Source organism: Gekko japonicus, unplaced genomic scaffold (assembly GCF_001447785.1).
Source record: "Gekko japonicus isolate JY-2015 unplaced genomic scaffold, Gekko_japonicus_V1.1 scaffold1666, whole genome shotgun sequence".
NCBI lineage: Eukaryota > Metazoa > Chordata > Lepidosauria > Squamata > Gekkonidae > Gekko > Gekko japonicus.
Window position 1 is genome coordinate 247,584 of NW_015170331.1, and position 22,030 is coordinate 269,613.

The following is a 22,030-nucleotide window of genomic DNA, read 5'->3' on the forward strand; positions in this document are numbered from 1 at the left end:
GGCTGCCACCCAGAGGCCGAAAGGAATAGTGCATGTCTTTCTCCCGCGCGTGTGTGTAGAGAGGTTCAATAGGGAGGCCGCCCTCCAGGCGGGACCTGGGAACGGGGAGGACTAACCCTTAAGCAGACTAAGCACCTGCTTAGGGCACCACGGCCAAAGTTGGGGAAAGGGTGAAAAGCTTAGTTTGTACAGTACATTGTGTTATCCTATGAATACATTTTTGTATTGCTGCAACCTGCATTGTATATCTGGACAGACAGGTCAACAACAACTAAAAGGGACGGGGTCAGTGTGGAAAGAAGGGGGGCACCAAGATTGGTCAGTGCTGAGGGCACAAGTGAGCCTTCATCCGCCCCTGCCTGGGGATCCCCTGGAACTATAACTCATCTCCAGACTGCAGAGATCAGTTTCCCTGGAGAAAAGGGATGATTTGCCAGGTGGACTCTGTGCCATAGGGCACTGTAGAAGAAGAAGATTGGATTTATACCCCGCCCTTCACTAACCAAAGATTGCAGGTGCATGAGGAGAGCATTATAACCAGTGTTCCCTCTAAGCCGAGTTAGTATGAGCTAGCTCACAGTTTTTTACCCTCCGGCTCACACATTTTTGTCTTAGCTCAGGAAGGATGGCTCCAGAGCAAACTAATTTATGCGGTAGCCAAATTACCTGCTCAGAACTTATGCTGGCAGCTCACAAAGTAGAATTTTTGCTCACAGGATTCCACAGCTTAGAGGGAGCATTGATTATAACAGTTTATTTTGGGATCAGCAGTATCTTGCGCCTCCTGATATTCTTCTAGATCAGTCCACACAATGGCCTCCAGTCTCTGTATTTGAAACTACCTTGTTAATATCACAATTGAAATCTGGAAAAGCCCTAGGAGGTGACTTTATAGTTGCTGAGCTTTTAAAATCGCACATAGATTGGTGGGCTCCAGTCTTAGCAAATCCTTTCTCCTATATAGATGCTTCAACTCCGATTCCTAAAGACTGGGGCTTGGCTATAATTGATCCTTTAGTTAAAAAGGGTAGCCCCTATGACCCATTGAACTACAGACCAATTAGTCTTCTGAATATGATTTGTAAGTTATATACTAACCAAAGGAGTTTCAGAACAGTTTACAATCTCCTTTCCCTCTCCCTCCCCACAACAGACACCCTGTGAGGTAGGTGGGGCTGAGAGAACTCTCTCGAGAACTGCCCTTGAGAGAACAGCTCTGAAAAAACTTGTAACTGACCCAAGGTCACACCAGTAGCTGCATGTGGAGGAGTGGGGAATCCATCCTGGTTCGCCCAGATTAGAGTCCGCCACCTAGCCCACTGAGATCCCTGTCCTCCCCAGGCTCCACCCCCAAACATCCAAGAGTTCCCCAACCTGGATCTGGCAACCCTGCACCCCCCCATCCCTGGCAAGGGGGGAGCTGGCAGCCCTAAAGTTCAGGTGGGGGTAGCCGTGTTGGTCTGAAGCAGCGGAACAAAGGTTGAGCCCCGGGGCACCTCTAAGACCAACCAAGTTTTCTTCTGGGCATGAGCTTTCATGTGCAGGTACCCTTCTTCCGACACCCTGCAACAGAAGCCACCAACCGTTACAGATAGGGGGAGGGTGGGGAGACTGTAACCAGGAAGGGCTAATTAAAGGTGCAGAAGTAAAGGTAAAAAGGTAAAGGTTCCCTTGCTCGAAAACCAGTTGAATCCGACTCTAGGGTTGCGGTGCTCATCTCCGTTTCCAAGCCGAGGAGCCACGCTGTCCGAAGACATTTCCGTGGTCATGTGGCCGGCATGACTAAACACCAAGGCGCACGGAACGCTGTTACCTTCCCACCGAAGTGGTATCTATTTATCTACTGGCGATTTCTTGCTTTCGAACTGCTAGGTTGGCAGGAGCTGGAACTAGAGACGGGAGCTCACTCCGTCATGCGGCACACTCGGGTCTCGAACCGCTGAACTACCGACCTTCCACAGCCTGCAGTTCAGTGTCTTAACCACTTGAGCCACTGCAGCAGAAGTAACCGCACAGCAAATACAGCTAAGCCTGGATGACGGGAATTGGTAAGACCTGTGAGTAGCCGCAAATTAGCACACAGTCAGTGTTCCCTCTCAGCTGAGATAGTGTGAGCTAGCTCACAGTTTTTTAGCCTCCGGCTCACACATTTCTGCCTTAGCTGTGGAAGGATGGCTCCAGAGCAAACTAAATTCTGCAGGAGCCAAATCGCTCGCTCACAACGTTAATGCCGGTAGCTCACAAAGGAGAGTTTTTGCTCAAAAGACCCCACAGCTTAGAGGGAGCATTGCACACAGTGTAATAAAAGTTTTGAGTCCAGCGGCACCTTTAAGGTCACACAAAAGCTTATACCCGGAATCAGGGGTCGTTTCGTAGAAAAAGAGCTAGGGGAACTCATTAGCATAACTCATTAGCATATGCCACACACCCTGACATCACCGGAAGTGTGTCATAAGGCCACACACCCCGCCCCCAACGGTCCCGGCCTCCACCGCCGGCCTTGCAGCTCCACTGCCGAGCCCCATGAGGGGCCCGGCGGTGGACCTGCAAGGCCGGCAGGAGTGCAAGGAAGCCCCGCAAAGGCCCTCCCTGGCTCCAGACAGGGGTGGGGGGAGGCAGGGAGGAAGCAACTTACCCTCCCTCTTCTCCTGCCTCCTCCTGGCTGAATGAGGGCCGGAAGCGGGGCGGGGCTTCATCATGTGCCCCGCCCCCCCGTACCTCACCCAGGGGAACTGCGATCCCCCGCGATCTCCCCCGAAATGACCTCTGCCCGGAAGAAAACGTTGTTGGCCTTAAAGGTGCCCGTGGACTCAAACGTTGTTCTGCTGCTTCGGACCAACACGGCTGCCCCACCTGAATCCATAATAAAAGTGGTGTAGGAGTTGCCATGGCCTGTCTCTGCATGGAGACCCTGGACTTCCCTGGTGGTCTCCCACCCAAATGCTAACCGGGGCTGACCCTCTTCAGCTTCAGCAGACCGGACAAGACTGGGTACAGCAGTGCATCCTTTGTACCAGACAGTAAACTATCAGGGTAGGGAGAGTCAGCTTGTACGTGACGGGGCAGTCATACCAGCACACCTAGTTCTGCATGAACAGAACTTTAAAAGGGGACGTTTATGGAAAGGGGTCCATCGATGGCTACTAGCCATGATGGCTAAATGGAGCCTCCTTTCCCAGAGGCAGTAACTCTTTGAATATCAGTGCTGAGGGACGACGAGGAGGCTTTGGTGCCCGTGCCCTTCTTGTAGGTTTTCTGGGAGCATTTCGCTGGCCGCTCTGTAGAGGGACCATGAGTCTGATGCAAGACAGGCACTCTTTATGTCCACTCTGGCTGCAAGAAGCACACTCTGCCCCAGATTCCATGGACTGAACCACCGGCGGGGGGGGGGGGGGACGCGTTCTGTCAGTCCCTTAAAGTTCCCTTCCTTAGCACTGTAACATCTGGTCTTCCCCCCCTCATTCTTGTGTACAAGTGGGTCAATACAAGTGGTATTGACCATGCGTCAAAGAGAAGAACTTATCTGCCAGTAGTATCCATCCCACAACAAACATAAAGTATCTTGCTAGTGGAACCAGGATTCTGAAACCTTGAAAGTTATTATCTGGGGAGTGAAATGGGCAGTGTTAAAAAAGAATTCCTGGACAAATCTATGAAATCCTAAGGAGGAAACGGTGCACTGCATCTAGAGGCTGCTTCATGCATGCGGTTCTTGCATTTCTGCATGGATGCAATTGCTCTACTCTTACCCACAAAGAAACAGACTGGACAAAAAATAGACCTGCGCCTAGATGTGCCGTCACTGAGATCTCAAACCCCTTTTCCACCTCCTGCTGCTTCCCCAAGGGCAACAGCAAGCTTGACTGTAGCCCTGTGTGGATCGGTCTTTTCCTTGTGGGAAACTCGGATTCTGAAATTTAAATTTAGTATTTAAAAGTATGCAAAGCCCTTGTTTACTTAAGAGTTTAAACATTACATATTTCCCGTCATTAAATGAAAGGCAGGAGTCTATGGATATGCATTGACGCATGAATCTTGAGACCCCGAGGCAGAAACAAGAGGATGTTAGTTGCTCCTCTGATATAAATCAAGGCAGGTGACTGATGTGGAAATCTGTGCTATCCACTCGCTGGCTGGCAAGTAAGCTCAGTCTAAATCGATCTGGCTGGTTAGTGGGGGGGGGGGGAAGAAGGACATATTACAATATATCAAGAAAGATCTTTAATGGTTGCTTTGATCTGCTTGCTTAGACAAACTGGGGAGTTCAGGGACATCTTACCTGAAGCAACAGAATCCCCTACCTTCTTGGGATCTACTTAGAACATACCCAAAAAGCCAAATGGTTGTTTGGGGGAAAGGCCCACAAGGCACCAGGAGCAGCTCACAGAGAAGGTGTTATGGGAGGAAACTGGCCAACCCTAGAAGAAGAAACTCATACAGGCCAAGAGCTTCCAAAGTGCCTTATCCTGGAACGTCCTGGCTCAGCCTTCACGAGCCTTCTCTTCTTCTGCTGTTCTTTCGGGCTGCCCCCCCGTTTCTCCTCTCTCGTCCTCGGCTTCTCTCTCCACATCATCCATTGCCCCCGCCTCAGACCTGTCTTGCTCCGGTCCCTCTGTGTCTGCGACCTGGTTTTCTCCTTGGGCCGTGGTCGTCTCAGGAGCTTCCTCTTCTTGTTTTTCTACCGTGGCCTCCCGCTTTGGGCCAGTTTCTTCTTCCACGGCATCCCGGGCAGAGCTTTCCTCACCTTCCTCCTCCTCCTCCTCTTCCTCCTCCTCCTCTTCAAACTCTGGGGAGGAAAGGGGAATTCAGAAGAGAACCTCTTTGAAGCCTTCTCTTTATTCCTGGTCCCATTTCACTGATGGTGACACCCAGGGGGTCGTTTAGTAGAAAAAGAGCTAGGGGGACTCATTAGCATAACTCATTAGCATATGCCACACCCCCTGATATCACCGGAAGTGTGTCATAAGGCCACACCCCCTGACATCACTGGAAGTGTGTCAGAAGGCCACACACCCCGCCCCCAATGGTCCCGGCCGCCACCGCCGGCCTTGCAGCTCCACTGCCGAGCCCCATGAGGGGCCCGGCGGTGGACCTGCATGGCCGGCGGGAGTGCAAGGAAGCCCCGCGAAGGCCCTCCCTGGCCCCAGGCAGGCAGGGGTGGGGAGAGGCAGGGAGGAAGCAACTTACCCTCCCTCTTCTCCTGCCTCCTCCTGGCTGAATGAGGGCCGGAAGCGGGGCAGGGCTTCGTCATGTGCCCCGCCCCCTGTACCTCACCCAGGGGAACTGCGATCCCCCGCGATCCCCCCCAAATGACCTCTGGTGACCAAGGCTGAGAGAGAGAGAGCAACTTGCTGAGTCTGCGGCTAAGTCTACGGGCAGACTCCGCGGGTGGGGCTGACACCCCATTAGAGGCTTTCTGCAGAAGGGCCCGTGTGCTGCTGCTTTTCGGCCTTCTGCAGAAGTATGGCTGGAAGCCATCTGCTCTGTCCTGTGTAATGCAAGGAGTGCTCTCTGAAAGTGCTCGGGATGGGGGCAGAATTGCAACCTTTGGGTTTTTGACCCTTGAGATAAAGGCTCTTCATGAGACATTCAAGGCACTAAAACCTACATCCTCCACCTCCAAAGGGATTTAAAGCTTCTATTCTGAAGCCACATAAATCACTAAGAATTTACAGTTAGTAAAGAGCAAAACTGGCAGAAGTGTCCCTCTGACAATGGATGCAAGACCATGCTGGACACCACGGCCTGAAGAAACTGCTTTCCACCTTTTATCGTTCTGAACTTTGGGACATCCAGTCTGACGGAGAGCTCTGGGGAGCGTGAAAGACTGCACCATGCTTCGCGTTGATTTGGTCAGTGCTAATTTAGAAGCTGTTACACTGGTCCACCCTACTCAAGGAGAAGAGGAAAAGTAAAAGAATGCTGCCACCTACAGGCAAACCTTGTTACAGCATGTCAAGATGTTGACATCACTGTTGGCCGGTCAGAGAGATCCTTGGTTCCCAAACCTTTTGGTACGGTGACCCACAAGTCCAAATTTACTTGGTACGGTGACCCATCCAGGGCTGGCCCGAGGCATTTTGCTGCCCACCCTGGCATTCATCTATTCCGGCATTCCATCTCCTATAGTGCCCAACCAGATGTTTTTTGGGAAAAAACCAAAAAAATCACACAAAGGGTACAACTAGCCCCATGATGAACCCCAAGCAACTGTGTGTGTTCGTTCATCTCATCCTCCTTTGCCAACTGGGCCAGAGCCACAGTTTGAGGAGGTCCACGGGGAGGGGGGGGGACTTGCTGGGTTGAAGAGATATGCAAACGTGACAGATGATGGCAAAGAGACTGGTGGCGATGGGGTTGGAGCCACGTATCTCCCACAGTGGGTAGAGGGCCGTGAGGCCCCACAAGGACTTTCTGTCCTCCTAGGGACCTAGGGGCTTGCCCAGCCCCTTGTGGGGCCTCACGGCCCTCTGCCCACTGTGGGAGATACGTGGCTCCAACCCCATCGCCACCAGTCTCTTTGCCATCATCTGTCACGTTTGCATATCTCTTCAACCCAGCAAGCACCCCCTCCCATGGACCTCCTCAAACTGTGGCTTTCTATCCTCCTCTGGTTTTCCTGTGGCTTTCCGGACAACTCCCACCTACTCTCCAGCCTCCCCCCCACCCTTCTGCACAGGAGGTTCTGCACAGAAGGTTGCTCTGAGTTTTCAAGGAAGCATCTTAGGGGCCTCAGATGGCAGGCTACAGACTTCTTGTGCAAGGTTTTTTGCAGCTGCCTGTAAAATTCTCAAAGGTATTCTATGCAGTACCACAGATTTTTAACAATACTCGTTTTAACCTGTCATTATCTATTCTAAATTGTTTTATATAGCCCATCTATTTAGAAGAAGAGAAGAGATTGGATTTATACTCCGCCGTTCACTACCCAAAGGTGTCTCAGAGCGGCTTACAAACGCCTTTCCCTCCCCCTCCCCACCACAGACACCCTGTTAGGTAGGTGGGGCTGAGAGAGCTCTTGACAGAAACTGCTCCTTTTTCAAGAACAGCTCGGACAGAACTACAGCTTGCCCAAGGTCATCCAGCCAGGTGCAAGTGGAGGAGTGGGGAATCAAACCCGGTTCTCCCCAGATTAGAGTCCGCACACTTAACCACTACCAGGGCTACCAGACCCAACTGCTCAAGGAGGACCCGACTGCTCATCGTTTCAGTCAGCGGGGGCTGGAGCCGGCTACCCTTCCCCCCACCCGCCGGCCACTCCACAAGGCCGCCTGCTTGCCCCCTGCGGAGAAAGCCGGGCCTCGGGGCCTTCTGGGCACCGCTGGGGGGGGGGACGGGGACGCGTCAACCAACCTCTCAGTTCGCGCAGCCTCTCCAGGCGCCGTTCTTCTTTCAGGTCCTTGATGAACCCTTTGTTGGCTTCGTCCAGGGCCTGCAGACAGGCAAAAGGGTCCTGAGTGGGGAGCCCCGGGCAGGCCTTCTTGCTAGCAGGGACAGGCCGGGATGCTGGGACGCCCCCGGGAGAAGCTGTGCCCCGCCTCTTAAGAACCCCGGGTGTCTGCAGTGCAGCTGGCACAAGGCGAGGCCGCCCTGTTTCCTCTTAAGAGAGGAAGGCCTGGTGTGTGTGAAGAGGGGGTGGAACCCTCCTTGTTCTTGGGTTTGAAAAGGGGGCAGCGCGGTGGAGGAGGAGGGCAATGTCTGGTGGAGCAAACCTGCGACTTTTCAGCAGGCGACAGAAGCGGCGGCGAGCCGCGCGGTTTCCCAGCAGGCTGAGGGGAGGGATGCCGCCAAGGGATGGGGACACCTGAGGGAAGGGTGTCCTGGCGGACGCCACCTAGATGGCTGAATCGATGAATCAATAAACTGAAGCCAGGGAGGACTGTGTGAGTCTGTTATTTAATCACAGCACTGGAGTACAATAAGGGGCGGCGGCAGCAGCAGCAGCAGCAGCAGCAGAAGAGATTGGATTTATACCCCATCCTTCACTACCTGAAGGAGTCTCGGAGCGGCTTACAATCTCCTCTCCCTTCCCCTCCCCGCAACAGACACCTTGTGAGGTAGGTGGGCCTGAGAGAGCTCTCTTGAGAACTGCTCGTGAGAGAACTTGTGACTGACCCAAGGTCACGCCAGCAGCTGCACGTGGAGGAGTGGGGACTCAAACCTGGTTCTCCCAGATTAGAGTCTGCACTCCTAACCCCCTCAGCAAACTGGGTCTCCATTTGTGGGATTGAATGTGGGTCTCCTTAGAGAACTGAAGACCCGATGCAAAGGCAGCTGGTGGAACGGCATCTAGTCCGGCATCCTGTTTCCAGTGCTTTGGGGAGGGCCAGAAACAAGGCAGGGAGGCCTGAAGGATCACCCTCCTCCCTCCCCAATGGTTTGTCCCTCTTTGGGTGCTGTTTCACCTTCAGCCTGAGGGCTCGGAACCTACAGCAGACAGGGAAGTCCTGCACCAGCACCTCGGCCAGCCCACTGGGGTTGCAACCCCTGCTTTGGGCCCGCATGACGGGCTCTGAGAGCTTCCCAAAGCCAGCGACAGGCTTGCGTCCCACTCCTCCTGCCCCACGTCACCCTCCCCCTCCCCCTTCCGGGTTCCGGCCGATGGCTTACGATGATGATGGCCTGCTGAGCCACGTCGTTGTGGATGCGCTTCGCCTTCTCCAGGGCCTTCTCAAAGTACAGGACCGCCGACTGGTAGTCCTCCAGTTTCACTGGGAGTCAATCGTTGTCAGTTGGAGAAAAAAAGAAAAAAAAGAAAAGGAAAACCTTTACCTCCAGATACAGGTTTTCGGAGAAAAGCCTCCACCCACAGGATCGCTTGCTCGACCGTTATAGGAGCTCCCTGAAGTAACCAGTGGCAGAGAGGAAGGCTCTGGGCTCTTGTCAGCTATGTTGGGACTTGGGGTGAGCGGGAAGCAAGCCGTCTGTCCACACCGGGGCACGGACTGCCAGGTTGTCAGACACTAAGAGGATACGGTCACTTCGGAGGCCACCACCAACTGGGGGCGTGGGGGGGGTATTTGTGAATTTCCTGCCTTGTGCAGGGGGTTGGACTAGATGACCCTCAAGGTCCCTTCCAACTCTATGATTCTGTGCCCCTCCTTCCATACCTGCTTCTCTGCCTCCCTTGCTCTCTCCGATGAAAGTCCAATTATTACTGAATCTGTGGCTAAATTTTGGGCGGCATGCTATCGCATTAGAAATGCACGGATAAATGTAAAAAATTGTTTTTGCCCTTTTATATTTCTTACTGGATTCGTAATACATTTTATGGCCTTATATATATTTATTGCATTTTACCCAGATATTTTATAATTTTATATCCAAACATGTCTTGGTTAATGTTTGGCGCGATGCCATAGTAAACATACTACTACTACTACTACTCCCTTGCTCTCTACCGCTTCTCTCCTTGCTAAAATGTTCCAAATGCCACGAAACTCCACAGTTAACTATCCAAGTGAATTGCATTTAGTAGGTTTGTGCCAATATCAAACCGATGCCCATTTCCAGGGTACACAACTTATCTCGAGTGCGGTTTCCTCAGGGCAGAGTATACCCAGCTCTTCTACCATCAGCTGTGAACATCACGCACCTTTCTCAAATCCCCCATCAATTTAAGGATAGCTGCTTTGCCAAGGAGGGAAAAAAAATGCGTATCTTCAATCATAATGGTTGGAAACCGAACAAGGCTGATGTTCTCGGTATGGCAAATTCTGACTCGGATACCTGGTTTTGTAGACAAGGCTGGGTTTTTTTTCTGTCGCCGTCATCCCAGGAGGATTCAAACCAACCCCCCTCCCGTCCACGACTCTTACTGTACGCTGAACAGCATGAAAATAGCACAGGAGGAGATGAGGAGTTGACTGGGATCCTACCTCTTGCCACTTGCGCTTCCTCTGACCTCTTCACTGTTTCCTCTTTACAAATGAGGACTGTTCTGGACTGACCAGGGGAGATCAGAGGCTTTGGGTTTGTCATGATCTGGGCTGTGCAAACAAGGCCTAGCTGGCCCAGGGAGCCTGTGTAGCAGTGGGAGGAGGCCAGGCCTACAACTCCCAGAAGCCCCTGAGAGGTTTTGGCGCCAATTTTAGCCAATCACAGAGAAAGGGGACTTATAATAAAAGAGCTGGTACAGAAAAAGAGCTGTTCTTTCTTCCAGGAGAGCAGGGCCAGAGGGAAGGCTGCTGCAGGGAAGAGACCCTCATCCTGAGACGAAGATAGGCCTGCCAAATCTCGCCAAATCACGGCGGGGGATCTGCATGTCTTTGCAGAATCCTTGCCGCGGGGACGGCGAGACGCATTGCACCGTCGTCGCCAGGACATGATGCTATGCGTCGCTCTGGCAACGGGGCTGTTTGGAGCCCTGTTGCCAGAGCAACGCGTAGCATCAGATGCTGGCGACAGTGGGTGCAACGCGTCTCGCTGTCCCCGCGGCAAGGATTCTGTGAAGACCTACGATCCCCCGCCATGACTTGGCAACCCTAGACGAAGGGGGAGCAGACTGAGGCCCACTTGAGACAGTGAGCTAGGGACACTAAGTCTAGATGCGTTAGGGCATTTGGTTTCTTTTCTTTTCACCCCCTTACTGATATTGTTCTTGCACCTTGTTTGTTTCCCATATTGGGCTGACCTCCTGTAAAAATAAACCTTTTATTGTTGTTTATTCTGCCTGGTCCTCATGCTTATTATTCGGCCAAACAAGGGAGGTCTGAAGGTCTTGGGAGGGTGCTCTGGGCCTTCTCAAGGGATCCTAAAACTAGAGTGGTGGCAGCGTCAAGTGACACCCCGCCTGAGCCGTGACAACACTCCCTCTAAGCTGTGGAGTCTTGTGAGCAAAAATTCTACTTTGTGAGCTACTGGCATTCAAATTGTGAGCGAGCGATTTGGCTGCTGCATAAATTAGTTTGCTCTGGAGCCATCCTTCCTGAGTGAAGACAAAAATGTCCGCGCTGGAGGCTAAAAAACTGTGAGCTAGCTCACACTAACTCAGCTTAGAGGGAACACTGGTTGTGTTCCAGGGAATGGAAGGGATCTCTCACTAACCAACTGGCTGCTAAGGCAGGTGCCTCCGGAGTGTTTCCCACCCCAGGGGGTTCCCTTGGATCGGTCCTGTCCGCCCTTGCAAAGCGAAAGTGAACAACACGGTTGCCAGCGTCTTTCCTCACAGAGGTTCCTGTGCTCAACAGACAGCAGGTCAACAGGTGCAAGCATGCACGGCAGCTCTGTAACGAGGCAACCCTGCACTTGTGGTCAACAAGTGGACATGGACTCCCGTATGGTGAGAGGATGCCTCCCAACCACCAGTGGTGGGGACAAACAGAACCTCAGAAGCAAGCCGTCTAGGGGCAGAGGGCCCCACCTTGTGCTTGTGCCACCAAGACGCCAGCATTCAGCTGCCACTCGATGTCTCCCTCCTCCTCTGCGCAGGCCAAGGATCTCTCCCCGTAGCCCCGCGCCTCTGCTGCTTTGTCGATCTCCAGGTAGCACCTGCCGATTTCATGGAACAGCCAAGTCTTCTCCAGGTTGCTCTTTGCAAGTGGAATCTTCTCTTCCCACCTTTGCAAAGGGGAAGGGAAAAAAAAGAACTCTTAAAGACTTCTTTGGGGGGCAGATTCCCCCAGACACCCTGAAGACCAAACATCTTCTGTCTGTCCCTCCTTAACCCCACCCTAACCCTGTATGCGGACCACCCAGCCCCGTCAGTCATATCTGGCAGCACCACTAGGGGAAAAACAGGCTGTTCTCTGGCTATGGACCAGGCCTGTAGCGATGGTGGGGCATTCTGGGGCTCTGCCCCCCCTCAAACATAAGGTGGGCCCAACAACAGCTGCTGCCCCTCTGCCCCTACTCCCCTCCTATGACGTTAAAAGAGCTCTCCAGCTGATCGGCGGGAGCACGTGGCCCGCCAATCAGCTGGAGGGCCCTTTAAATCTTGCAGCCGCCCCCCTCCAAGATTTAAAGGGTCCTCCAGCGGATGAGCAGGCCCTTAAATCTTTCAGGAGGGCAGGGAGATGGGCGGCTGCTGGCCACATGCCTTCCCTGAACTCCAAGCAGCAATTTCGCCACTTGGAGATAATGAAAGCTCGTACCCTGGCACAAATCTTGTTCATCTTCCGGGTGCTACAGGACTCTTGCTCTTTATCAAAGGTGTTTTCCTTTCAACTAATTTACAGTGACGTTTTTCTAGGGAGTCTATGTTGAGACCGCTACTTGACTTGTGGTGGGCCGGGTTTTGCTGTTTTCCAGACTGGCACCAGGACCAGCAAGTTTGCTATCAGATGCAGCGGTATCTCTTAAGAAAAGCAAGACGGCCTTTGCCGGGGGGGGGGGATTCCTCATGGCCGCGGCTTCTACGTACGTGTCGATGGCTTCCTGGAAACTACCCATGCGGGCGTACACCCTGCCGATATTGTCCAGGGCCCTGGAGATGGTGTCGGTCAGGTTGCTGTGACAGAAACAAAAGGCAGGAGGTTAGAAGTTGGACTGTCAGATTCAGAATACCCTGGAAGGCCTTTCCCCCACCTGCCTTCCTTCCTTCCCCGACTCCTGCACACCACCCACATGGATGGATTCCATAGCCTTGGTGACTCCATCTTTGTTAGAAGAAGAGAAGAGATTGGATTTATACGCCGCCCTTCACTACCCAAAGGAGTCTCAGAGCGGCTTACAAACTCCTTTCCCTTCCCCTCCCCACAACAGACACCCTGTGAGGTCAGTGGGGCTGAGAGAGCTCTGACAGAAACTGCTCTTTTTCAAGAACAGCTCTTATCAGAACTATGGCTTGCCCAAGGTCAAGTGGAGTGGTGCAAGTGGAGGAGTGGGGAATCAAACCCGGTTCTCCCAGATTAGAGTCCGCGCACTTAACCACTACACCAAGCAGGCTGATGCTAATAACCTTGTAGTTGCCTTGAGTTTTGTGAGGGGAGGGCTTGTTATCAGCCCTTATCTGCAAAAGCCTGATTTGTTTTCCCTCACCGCTCGGCACCAGCTGCAGGATGGCCTGGCTCAGCTCAATGTTTGGGATAGTTTGGTTAATGGTTTCTTGACTCATAGCCAGTCATTAAGGTATAAGATGCTTAGTTTTAGCTGTGCATCTTGTCTCGAGGTCTGGCTACGTTTTGCTCTGTGTGTGTGCGCGTTCAAGACCCAGTGGATGGGAGCGATTTCCGTACACTAAATAATAATAATAATAATAATAATAATAATAATAATAATAATAAGTTTTGATTTATTAATCACTCAATCCTGCAGAGCTGCTGGCTCTGAGCGATTTACAGTTACACATATTAACAAGGGACTAACAATGATCATTGCTTATTAAAATCTCCTTGTAAGCAAACTTGGATCTTGCGTATCATCTCTTTGGGATTTCTGTGAACCTGGAGCTCCTGGCCTGAGTCCCAAACATGGACTGATTGATTTCTATAATGTTCTCAACATACATGGTGCTTTTTACAGTCCTTGTGCTAAGGGGCTTTCCATCTAAAATTCAGCCAGGGGTTCTGCAGGGAGAAGGTCTGGAGGAGTTAGCCGTGTTAGTCTGTGGCTGCAAAATAGTAAGAAGCCCAGTGGCACCTTTAAGACTAACAAACTTTATTGTAGCATAAAGCTTTTGAGAAACATAGTCCTCTTTGTCAGATGCAGGGAGGAGGAGGAGCTGTGAAGGACATAGGTGTCCTTTCCAACCACAGGAGGTCCCGCTTGGGTCCCTCCATCTATCTGGAGAAGCCACCAGACACCTGCCTCTGCTGTTTCCTTCTCAACAACCACAGCTCCACACCACCAGCACAGAACTGGGTACTTTCAACAGGCGTAAGAAGAAGAGGATAGCCTGGTTTTGTCAGATCTCAGAAGCTAAGCAGGGTAGGGCCCTGGCGAGTATTTGGATGAAGACCTCCAAGGATTACCAGGGTTGTGACGCGGAGGCAGGCAATGGCAAGCCACCTCGGAACGGCTCTTGCCTCAAGAACCCTACAGGGCTCATAAGGCAGCTGGGACTTGATGGCAGGAGGAGGAGGAGGAGGAGAAGAAGAAGAAGAGTGGGGGGGGTCGGCTCCATTCTTACTTTTCCCTGGCGATGTCCAGATCCAGCCGGTGGCTCTGCAGCGCTGCCCCCATGTGCCCCATCTCAATCTGGGCATTCCCGATGCAGCTGTAGAGGTTTCCCAGCAGCTCGCTTCTGTTTGGGATCTCATCGTCAGACCAGCCCTGGATCTTTTTCAGCACTTGTTCGGCCTTGTGGCAGCTCCGCTCGGGACAGCCGCTTGTCAGCACTGGGGGGGGGGGGAACAGTCCTTAGGAGAGTGCTCATGTGACTCCCGAGCGCCCCTAACGGGATGGGGCTTCCCAGACTTGGACAAGTCTTTCCTAAACGATCCCTCATTACCCCATTGTTGGAGGCAAAGAAGAGCACATGTCCTTGCCTGCACATCGGGCCCTGTCTCTGGACATCGGCTGGTAGGCCTTAGTAAGCCCTTAGTTGACCCTGCAAAGCAATTCCTGCCGTGTCTTCTGATCTGCCTGCAGGTGGATAGGAGGCGCCACCTCTGGTCCACAGTTAGAGGTGCCAGCCTCCAGGTGGGACCTGGGGATCCCCCCCAGGGCTGCCGTGTGGGGGAATCCGTGTGGGGGCGGGGGGCGGGTAAACCCCCACCTCAGAGGCCCGATTTCCGCCGCCGCGGAATCGTGCCCTGGGGGGAAGTCCGCCCCCCGAAGCTCCTGGCATTTCAGTTGTGAGCTGGTGATTTGGCTGCTGCATAAATTAGTTTGCTCTGGAGCCATCCCTTCCTGAGTGGAGAAAAAAATGTGAGCCAGAGGCTAAAAAAACTGTGAGCTAGCTCACATGAATTCAGCTTAGAGGGAACACTGTGCCCCCCCCATCCCCTCCCAGTGCACAGGACCTGGCAACCCTACCTCCAGGTGACGTAACTTTGTTTGGTATGGGGTGGGAGCAGGTCGAGATTGCTTCCTCTTCCTCGGTGCACCCCCTACTCTGCCTAGAATGACAGGATTCAATCGGACCCACGGTTGTGGGGAGGATATAACGGAGGGGAGACCGGCATGAGCCACTTTGGCTTTCCGTGGGGAGAAAGGGGAGGCAGTAATGAAGGAAATCAGTATAATTAATTTCGCCCAGTAACAAAGCTCCCCTAGCCGCACTTGGGCAGCTCAGGTACCCACGCATATCGATCTCCTCCATGCTCTTGAGGATGTATCGGGCCACCTCCGAGGGCTTCCGCTTTTGTTCCCGAGTCCACCTCTTCAGCACGAGCTTGCGGTCTCTGATCCGGGCGTAGATGGGCTTCTGCTGCTGCCAGAAGTCGGTGCGCGTGTCCAGGTAGGAAAGGCCTTCCTGGATCATAGCCCCAACGGTGACTCCTTGCTTTGTGGTGCTTTTGGTCAAGTCTGCAGAGGGGACAAGCGGCAAAAGGAAGGGAAAGGGAGGGAGAGGTCACCGCTCGACAGATGTGGTTCGCTTAGCATTAACCTTCCTGTATACGCATTTAGAGTCCCGTGGGGCACCTTTAAGACCAACGAAGGTTTATTCAAGGTATGAGCTTTCACGTGCATTTGAAAAAAGTAGGCGTGCACACGAAAGCTCAGACCTTGAATAAACCTTCGTTGGTCTCAAAGGTGCCCCACGGGACTCTATATTTGGTCTAGTGCTTCAGACCAGCACGGCTGACCACCTGGATCTATCTTCCTGTAACCCATCTGATTAGTCAGTAAAAAAGGTAAAGGTTCCCTTGCTCGAAAGCCAGTCGAATCCGACTCTAGGGTTGCGGTGCTCATCTCCGTTTCCAAGCCAAAGAGCCAGCGCTGTCCAAAGACGTTTCCGTGGTCATGTGGCCGGCATGACTAAACGCCAAGGCGCACGGAACACTGTTACCTTCTCACTGAAGTAGTACCTATTTATCTACTTGCAATTTCTTGCTTTCGAACTGCTAGGTTGGCAGGAGCTGGAACTAGAGACGGGAGCTCACTCCGTCATGCGGCACCTGGGTCTCGAACTGCTGAACTACCGACCTTCCACAGCCTGCAGTTCAGCGTCTTAACCACTTGAGCCACTGCAGCTCCTACAATTAGTCAGTAGGTGTTGCTATAGTGCCGTTTGCACTGCTGGCATCGTATCAGCAAGCGTTTGCTCAAGAAAACAGACAGCCAGTCAGGTGAAAACGGGGCCAACCTAGATGTGATGGCATCCTTATGTCTGCCCTGCGGGCCTTTTCAGAACAGCCATGCAAACATCTGGGCGGGGGGTCACTCTTTTAGCACTGCAAAAGGCATTGGGGAGGGATTTAAAGTGGCCCAGAACGGTCCATCAGGCACAAGGCTTCTGTATAGCAGCACAAGCTAGACGAAGGGAAGACTGCCCAGAACAACTTCGCATTGGGTGGAAAACTCCGTTTCTGGTCCTCTGCGTGATGTGGAGTCAGACCAGAGGTCCTCCGAGCTTTGACTGGCAGCCGCTCGCCAAGGTCCTGCCTAACAGTCTTCCCCAGTCCCGCTAACCTGAAATTCTTTTCACGAGAGATGCCCAAGACTGAACTTGGGGTTGTCCACACACCCAGGGCATCAGTGCCAGCTGAAGATGTTTTGCCAACTAAGGCCCTTGCCCACCTCCGCCAGAGCTAGAACGGCTAATCCTCCTTGCCCTCTTCCCAGGCCCTCTTTAAGGTGTTTCCAAACTCTTGAGAGCAGGGGCCATTTCGTAGAAAAAGAGGTGCAGGAGCTCATCAGCATAACTCATTAGCATATGCCACACCCCCTGACTTCACCGGAAGTGTGTCAGAAGGCAACACCCACCGCTCAGGCTCCACTAGACTGTTTTTGATTGCTAGCTATTGGCAGGGGAGAACATGCAGATCTGTCCTTGCAGAGGAGGGAGAGCTTGTACCTGAATAAAACTTGGTCTTAAAGGTGCCACTGGACTGTTTTGGACCGCGGGGCCAGGGAGGTGTCTCTGCAACTTACCTGGATGCTTCTTGCTCTGACTGAGGGCTGCTGGGAGCAGGGGGTGGGGCTTGTTGCATGTGCCCGCCCCCTGGGCTCTTTACTGCCGGAGCTCCGCTCCTGTAGGAAATGACCCCTGCTTGAGAGAGTTCAGCTCTCATTTCGGCTGCCCTGCAGAGGGTTTTGGAAGCCTTTCAGGGCATGCATGTCTGTTTTTAAAAGAAGAGAACAGGCAAGAAGCGGGGGGGGGGGGTTTGGGGGGTTGGTATTCTTTATGTGTGTGTGACAGTGTATGACTGTGAGTGCACCTGGGAGTCATGGTGACTTCTGGTGACTGACCCCTACTGGGGGCCTGGAGGGTATTCAGAGAAGTGGCTGAATAAAGCCTGCCCCTGCCTCCCGCCTCTGATATTCCAAGGAGGTCTCCCCTCCACGTTCTTGCCAGAGTCAACCTCGCTTAGCTTCCAAGATCTGATGAGATCGGGCTGGCCTGGGCTATCCAGGGCAGGGCAGGCAAGAACCATTCACTGTTCTAGCTTCCAGGCAGAGGCAACAGGTGGGCAGGACAGGAGACTGCTGCCAGCATGGTGCAGTGGTTAAGACCAGCAGGCTCTAGGGTTGCCAGGCCCCCTGGGAGGGCAGGGGTTTGCCCACTCAACGGGCCCTTTACTTGCTGGCCCGGTGCCGGCCGCCGGGGGGATCCCCACCCCCAAAGTGCCAGGATCGCAGCGGCTCTATTTTTCCCCCTCACATTATAGTGGCCCCGCCCCCAACGCGATGACGTCACCTCCGGAGAGGGGCCGGGACTCCCCCGCCGCAACAAAGATAAGACCTGGCAACCCTGGCAGGCTCTAATCCGGAGAACTGGATTTGAGTCCCCACTCCTCCTCCCCATGAAGCCTGCTGGGTGACCTTGGACCAGCCCCAGTTCTCTCAGAACTCTCTCGGCCCCACCCGCCTCACGGGGTGTCTGCTGCGGGGAGAGGAAGGGAAGGCGACTGTCAGCCGCTTTGAGACTTCTTAGGGTAGAGGAAAGCGGGGCGTGAAAACCTTCTCCTTCTTCACTTCTTCAACTATCTCAGTTCTCCTAACAGGTAGAACCGGCCCAGAAGAACGTGCTCGACCATCCAGCCACGGTCCCCGACATCTTGGTCTATACTAATGAGCTCCCTGCTCAGAATGCATTTTTGCCCAGTTGGCGAAACAGAACACTGAACCGCAGATACACAACAAGTTCCAGTGTTCCCTCCAAGCTGAGTTGGCGTGAGCTAGCTCACAGTTCTTTAGCCACCGGCTCACACATTTCTGCCTTAGCTCAGGAGGAGAGCAAACTAATTTATGCAGTGGCCAAATCGCTCGCTCACAACTTTGATGCCAGGAGCTCACAAAGCGAAATTTTTGCTCACGAGACTCCACAGCTTAGAGGGAACACTGACAACAGCACCCCCTCCCTCTTTTTGCCAGCTAAGCTCCTTCCAGCACCACAAGCCTCCACTTCAGGTTGCTCAAATCCCCGAGAGGGCTGGGCCTCCAACCTTCGGCCTTCAGGGAGCCCCTTCCATCTTTGTTTGTGCGTCAAGAGAACACTACCACCTCGAGATGTTGCAGAGGAGTCTGGGGCGTGTGCTAGGACTAAGGCTGCCAACCTCCAGGTTGAACCTGGAGTTTCCCTGGGATGACAGCCAATCTGCGGACAGGGATCAGGTCCCCCAGAGGCAGCGTCAGCCGTAGATGGCGCGCTCTCTGCCATCGCATCCTCCCCCCCCCCAAGCTCCTTCTACTCCCTGAACTCAGCCCTCCCTGGGAACCACACTCCAGTCTCCAGGGATTCCACAACCCAGATTTGGCAGTCCTCTCTAGGGCGTACAATGGATTCGCTGCCCACATCCTGCCAGTTTGGTGTTGTGGTTAGGAGGGCAGACTCTAATCTGGGAGAACTGGGTTTTATTCCCCACTCCTCCACATGCAGCTGCTGGTGTGACCTTGGGCCAGTCACAAGTTCTCTCAGGGCTGTTCTCTCAAGGGCAGTTCCCGGGAGAGCTCTTTCAGCCCCACCTACCTCACAGGGTGTCTGTTGTGGGGAGGGGGAAGGGGAAGAAGTTTGTAAGCCGCTCTGAGACTCCGTCGGGTAGTGAAGGGTGGGGTATAAATCCAATCTCTTCTCTTCCTCTCTTCTTCTTCTTCTGAGCCTTATCGCCATGCCACTTGAACTGAGCATGTGCCCCCCGTATGGAGCCCCACCCCGTCATGCTTCCATGCTGAAGGGGAAGACTGATATGCTGAACGGGCTCTCTGTCAAAGGAGCCTGTCTGCCATTTGAGACCTCCTCGTTGAGGAATCCTCAAGTATGTTTCTCAGCAAGACCAGGAATATTGTTTGAAAATGTCGACCTGTACCCTAGCTCTTTACTAAGCAACACTAGAAGGAGGAGGAGGAGATTGGATTTATACCCCGCCCTTCACTACCCAAGGGAGTCTCAGAGTGGCTTACAAACTCCTTCCCCTCCCCCCCCCCCACAACAGACACCCTGTGTGGTAGGTGGGGCTGAGAGAGCTCTTGACAGAAACCGCTTTTTTCAAGAACAGCTGTGCCAGAACTATGGCTTGCCCAAGGTCATCCAGCCAGGTGCAAGTGGAGGAGTGGGGAATCAAACTCGGTTCTCCCACATTAGAGGCCGCGCAATTAACCACTACACCAATCTGGCTTGAAGACTTCCTTCCACTGAAGTGGCTCTTCATCCAATGGAAGACGACTTCCGTTGGACGAAACTCTTCCAGCCTAAGGCAGGATCCCACCCTGCGTCTCAGAAAGCACCTGCACATCCCCACCAGGGTTCCCTCTAAGCGGAGTTAGTGTGAGCTAGCTCACAGTTTTTTGGCCTCCAGCTCACACATTTTTGTCGTAGCTCAGGAAGGATGGCTCCAGAGCAAACTAATTTATGCAGTAGCCAAATTGCTTGCTCACAACTTTAATGGCAGGAGCTCACAAAGTAAAGTTTTTGCTCACAAGACTCCACAGCTTAGAGGGAACATTGATCCCCAGTTTGCGGTTGGGGGTGAAGGAGGTGGGTTGGATTGTCGGAAGCTCAAAACCCCAGCCAAAGCAGTAAGCAAGAAACCTTCATCCTTGAGCAGTTTCTCCAGGAAAGCTTTATCGACGTAGAGCTCCCCGAGGAGTTGACGTTCCGTCTTCTCGTTCCGCACAGGCTCCTGTTGTCGACTTCCGTACCTGGCGTTCTTTTGGGGGAATTTGACCTGAAGCTTCTGTTTTGCTTTTTTGCTCTGCCGCCAAGAAAATGAGAAAAGTCTTACAATTACGACAAAAAGGTCAGGTTTCCGCTACCAAGGTGGTATTCCTTCTTTGTGGGCAATGAGTGTGGCTGGCAGAAGGCAGCAAACCCGACCGTTGTCAGGCTGTGCAAACGTGGGGCCACAGAATAAGTTCAGTGAAAGCACACAGTCTGGACTCCTGGAAATCTCCCCTTCTTTCCCAACAAACAAGAAGCCTTGCAGTACATTAAACATTGATTTTACTGTGGTGGGAACTTGCAGGATCCATAGCCCATTTCATCATATAGAATCATAGAATCACAGAGTTGGAAGGGGTCATACAGGATATCTAGTCCAACCCCCTGCTCCACGCAGGATCTGCCTAGAGCATTCTGACAAGTGTTTGTCCAGCCGCTGCTTAAAGACTAGAAGCCAAAAATGAGAGATCATGGGAGGAAGTGGAATTCCAAAAACAACATCTGTGACAAAAATAACGAAGAGTCGATAAGGATAAGTTGCTAAGACATTTACTGTAGTAATTCTATAGAAAAATGTCTTCTATTATCGCTCACACGCAACGAATACTGCGCAATGTAAACAATTTGTTTCACAATATTCACAATCTGAGTACACGCTCAGATACAGCAAATATTGTGAAACGAATTGTTTACATTGCACAGTATTCGTTGCGTGCGAGCGATAATAAAAGAAAATTTTCTATAGAATTACTACAGTAAATGTTTTTGCAACTTATCTTTATTGACTCTTCGTTATTTTTGTCACGGCTGCTTAAAGACTGCCAGTGAGGGGGAGCTCAACACCTCCCTAGGCAGCCCATTCCACTGTTGCACAACTCTGACTGTCAAAAAAAAGTTTACAGATATATACAGTGAAGCGGGCTTTGGCGCATGAAAGCCTAGGGCAAGATGAATTTGTGTGGCCTTTGAGGTGCCACAAGACTCTGTGACAGACTTAACACAGCAGTCTCTCGGCGGGGAGTGTGTGGGGGGTGTCCAGCCCTTATTAACTTGGGCAAAAAAAGTTTGGAAAACTGTTTTGGAAGACTGTGTGGAAAGAACACCAAACCCATGAAGGATTTCTTCATCCAACAACAGTCCCTCCTCTAAGGGCAAACTGGACACGGCAGAGTCCTCGTGGCCACTGGCCACCACAGCTATGACCTAAGATTGCTGCAAAAATTACTAACATAATTTATGTGAGAGGCTTAGAGTGCTTAAGAAAAGTGTTCAATCCAGTAAAGATTAAGCGCTTTTAGATCCTGCAAATTACAATGAGAAAATTCAGAATGGGCTGAGCTGTCCCACTGAAATCAAAGAGAGGCGCTTAAAGCTTCAGCTGGGTTGTGCTCTAAGGACTATTTTCACAAATAGTCTGGTTTATTCTCACTATTCTGTTTGTCCACATGAACAAACAGGAATCTAGCGGCACCTTCTTCGGATGCAGTCTAGTGGTTCCTCGTCCCAGAGTCATTTGATGTATCCGTATTTCAAAAACAAAACACCCAAGCAGCAGGGTGAAATTCAAATCTAATAAAGGAAAACCACAGGCACCTTTCACTAGTTTTTCTAAGCTAGATAACATCTGTAAATGAGTGAGGAGGCCTGGGTTTGGGGGGAAAGACGAGCCACACCCTGCGTCAGAAGAAACAGGCTCTACTCCATGAGAAATTTGTTCTGGAAGAAAATTCTGTTCATTTTTGCTGTGACACTATGAAAGTACTTCTTCACCCAAAGAGTGATTAACACATGGAATTCACTGCCACAGGAGGTGGCGGCAGCTACAAG

General features: G+C 52.3%; 1 protein-coding gene across 1 annotated transcript in view; it reads right to left on the bottom strand.

The window, feature by feature from the left end:
• Positions 1–22,030, bottom strand: part of TTC25 (tetratricopeptide repeat domain 25) — a 29,251-nt gene that overhangs the window by 206 nt on the left and 7,015 nt on the right. The window contains exons 5-11 of the mRNA XM_015418131.1: positions 20,075–20,237; positions 15,184–15,408; positions 14,069–14,276; positions 12,362–12,448; positions 11,363–11,559; positions 8,611–8,711; positions 7,354–7,432 (exon numbers count right to left, since the gene is read on the bottom strand). Coding sequence (XP_015273617.1) covers positions 7,354–7,432; positions 8,611–8,711; positions 11,363–11,559; positions 12,362–12,448; positions 14,069–14,276; positions 15,184–15,408; positions 20,075–20,237 — 1,060 coding nt within the window. The remainder of the gene's footprint in view (positions 1–7,353; positions 7,433–8,610; positions 8,712–11,362; positions 11,560–12,361; positions 12,449–14,068; positions 14,277–15,183; positions 15,409–20,074; positions 20,238–22,030) is intronic.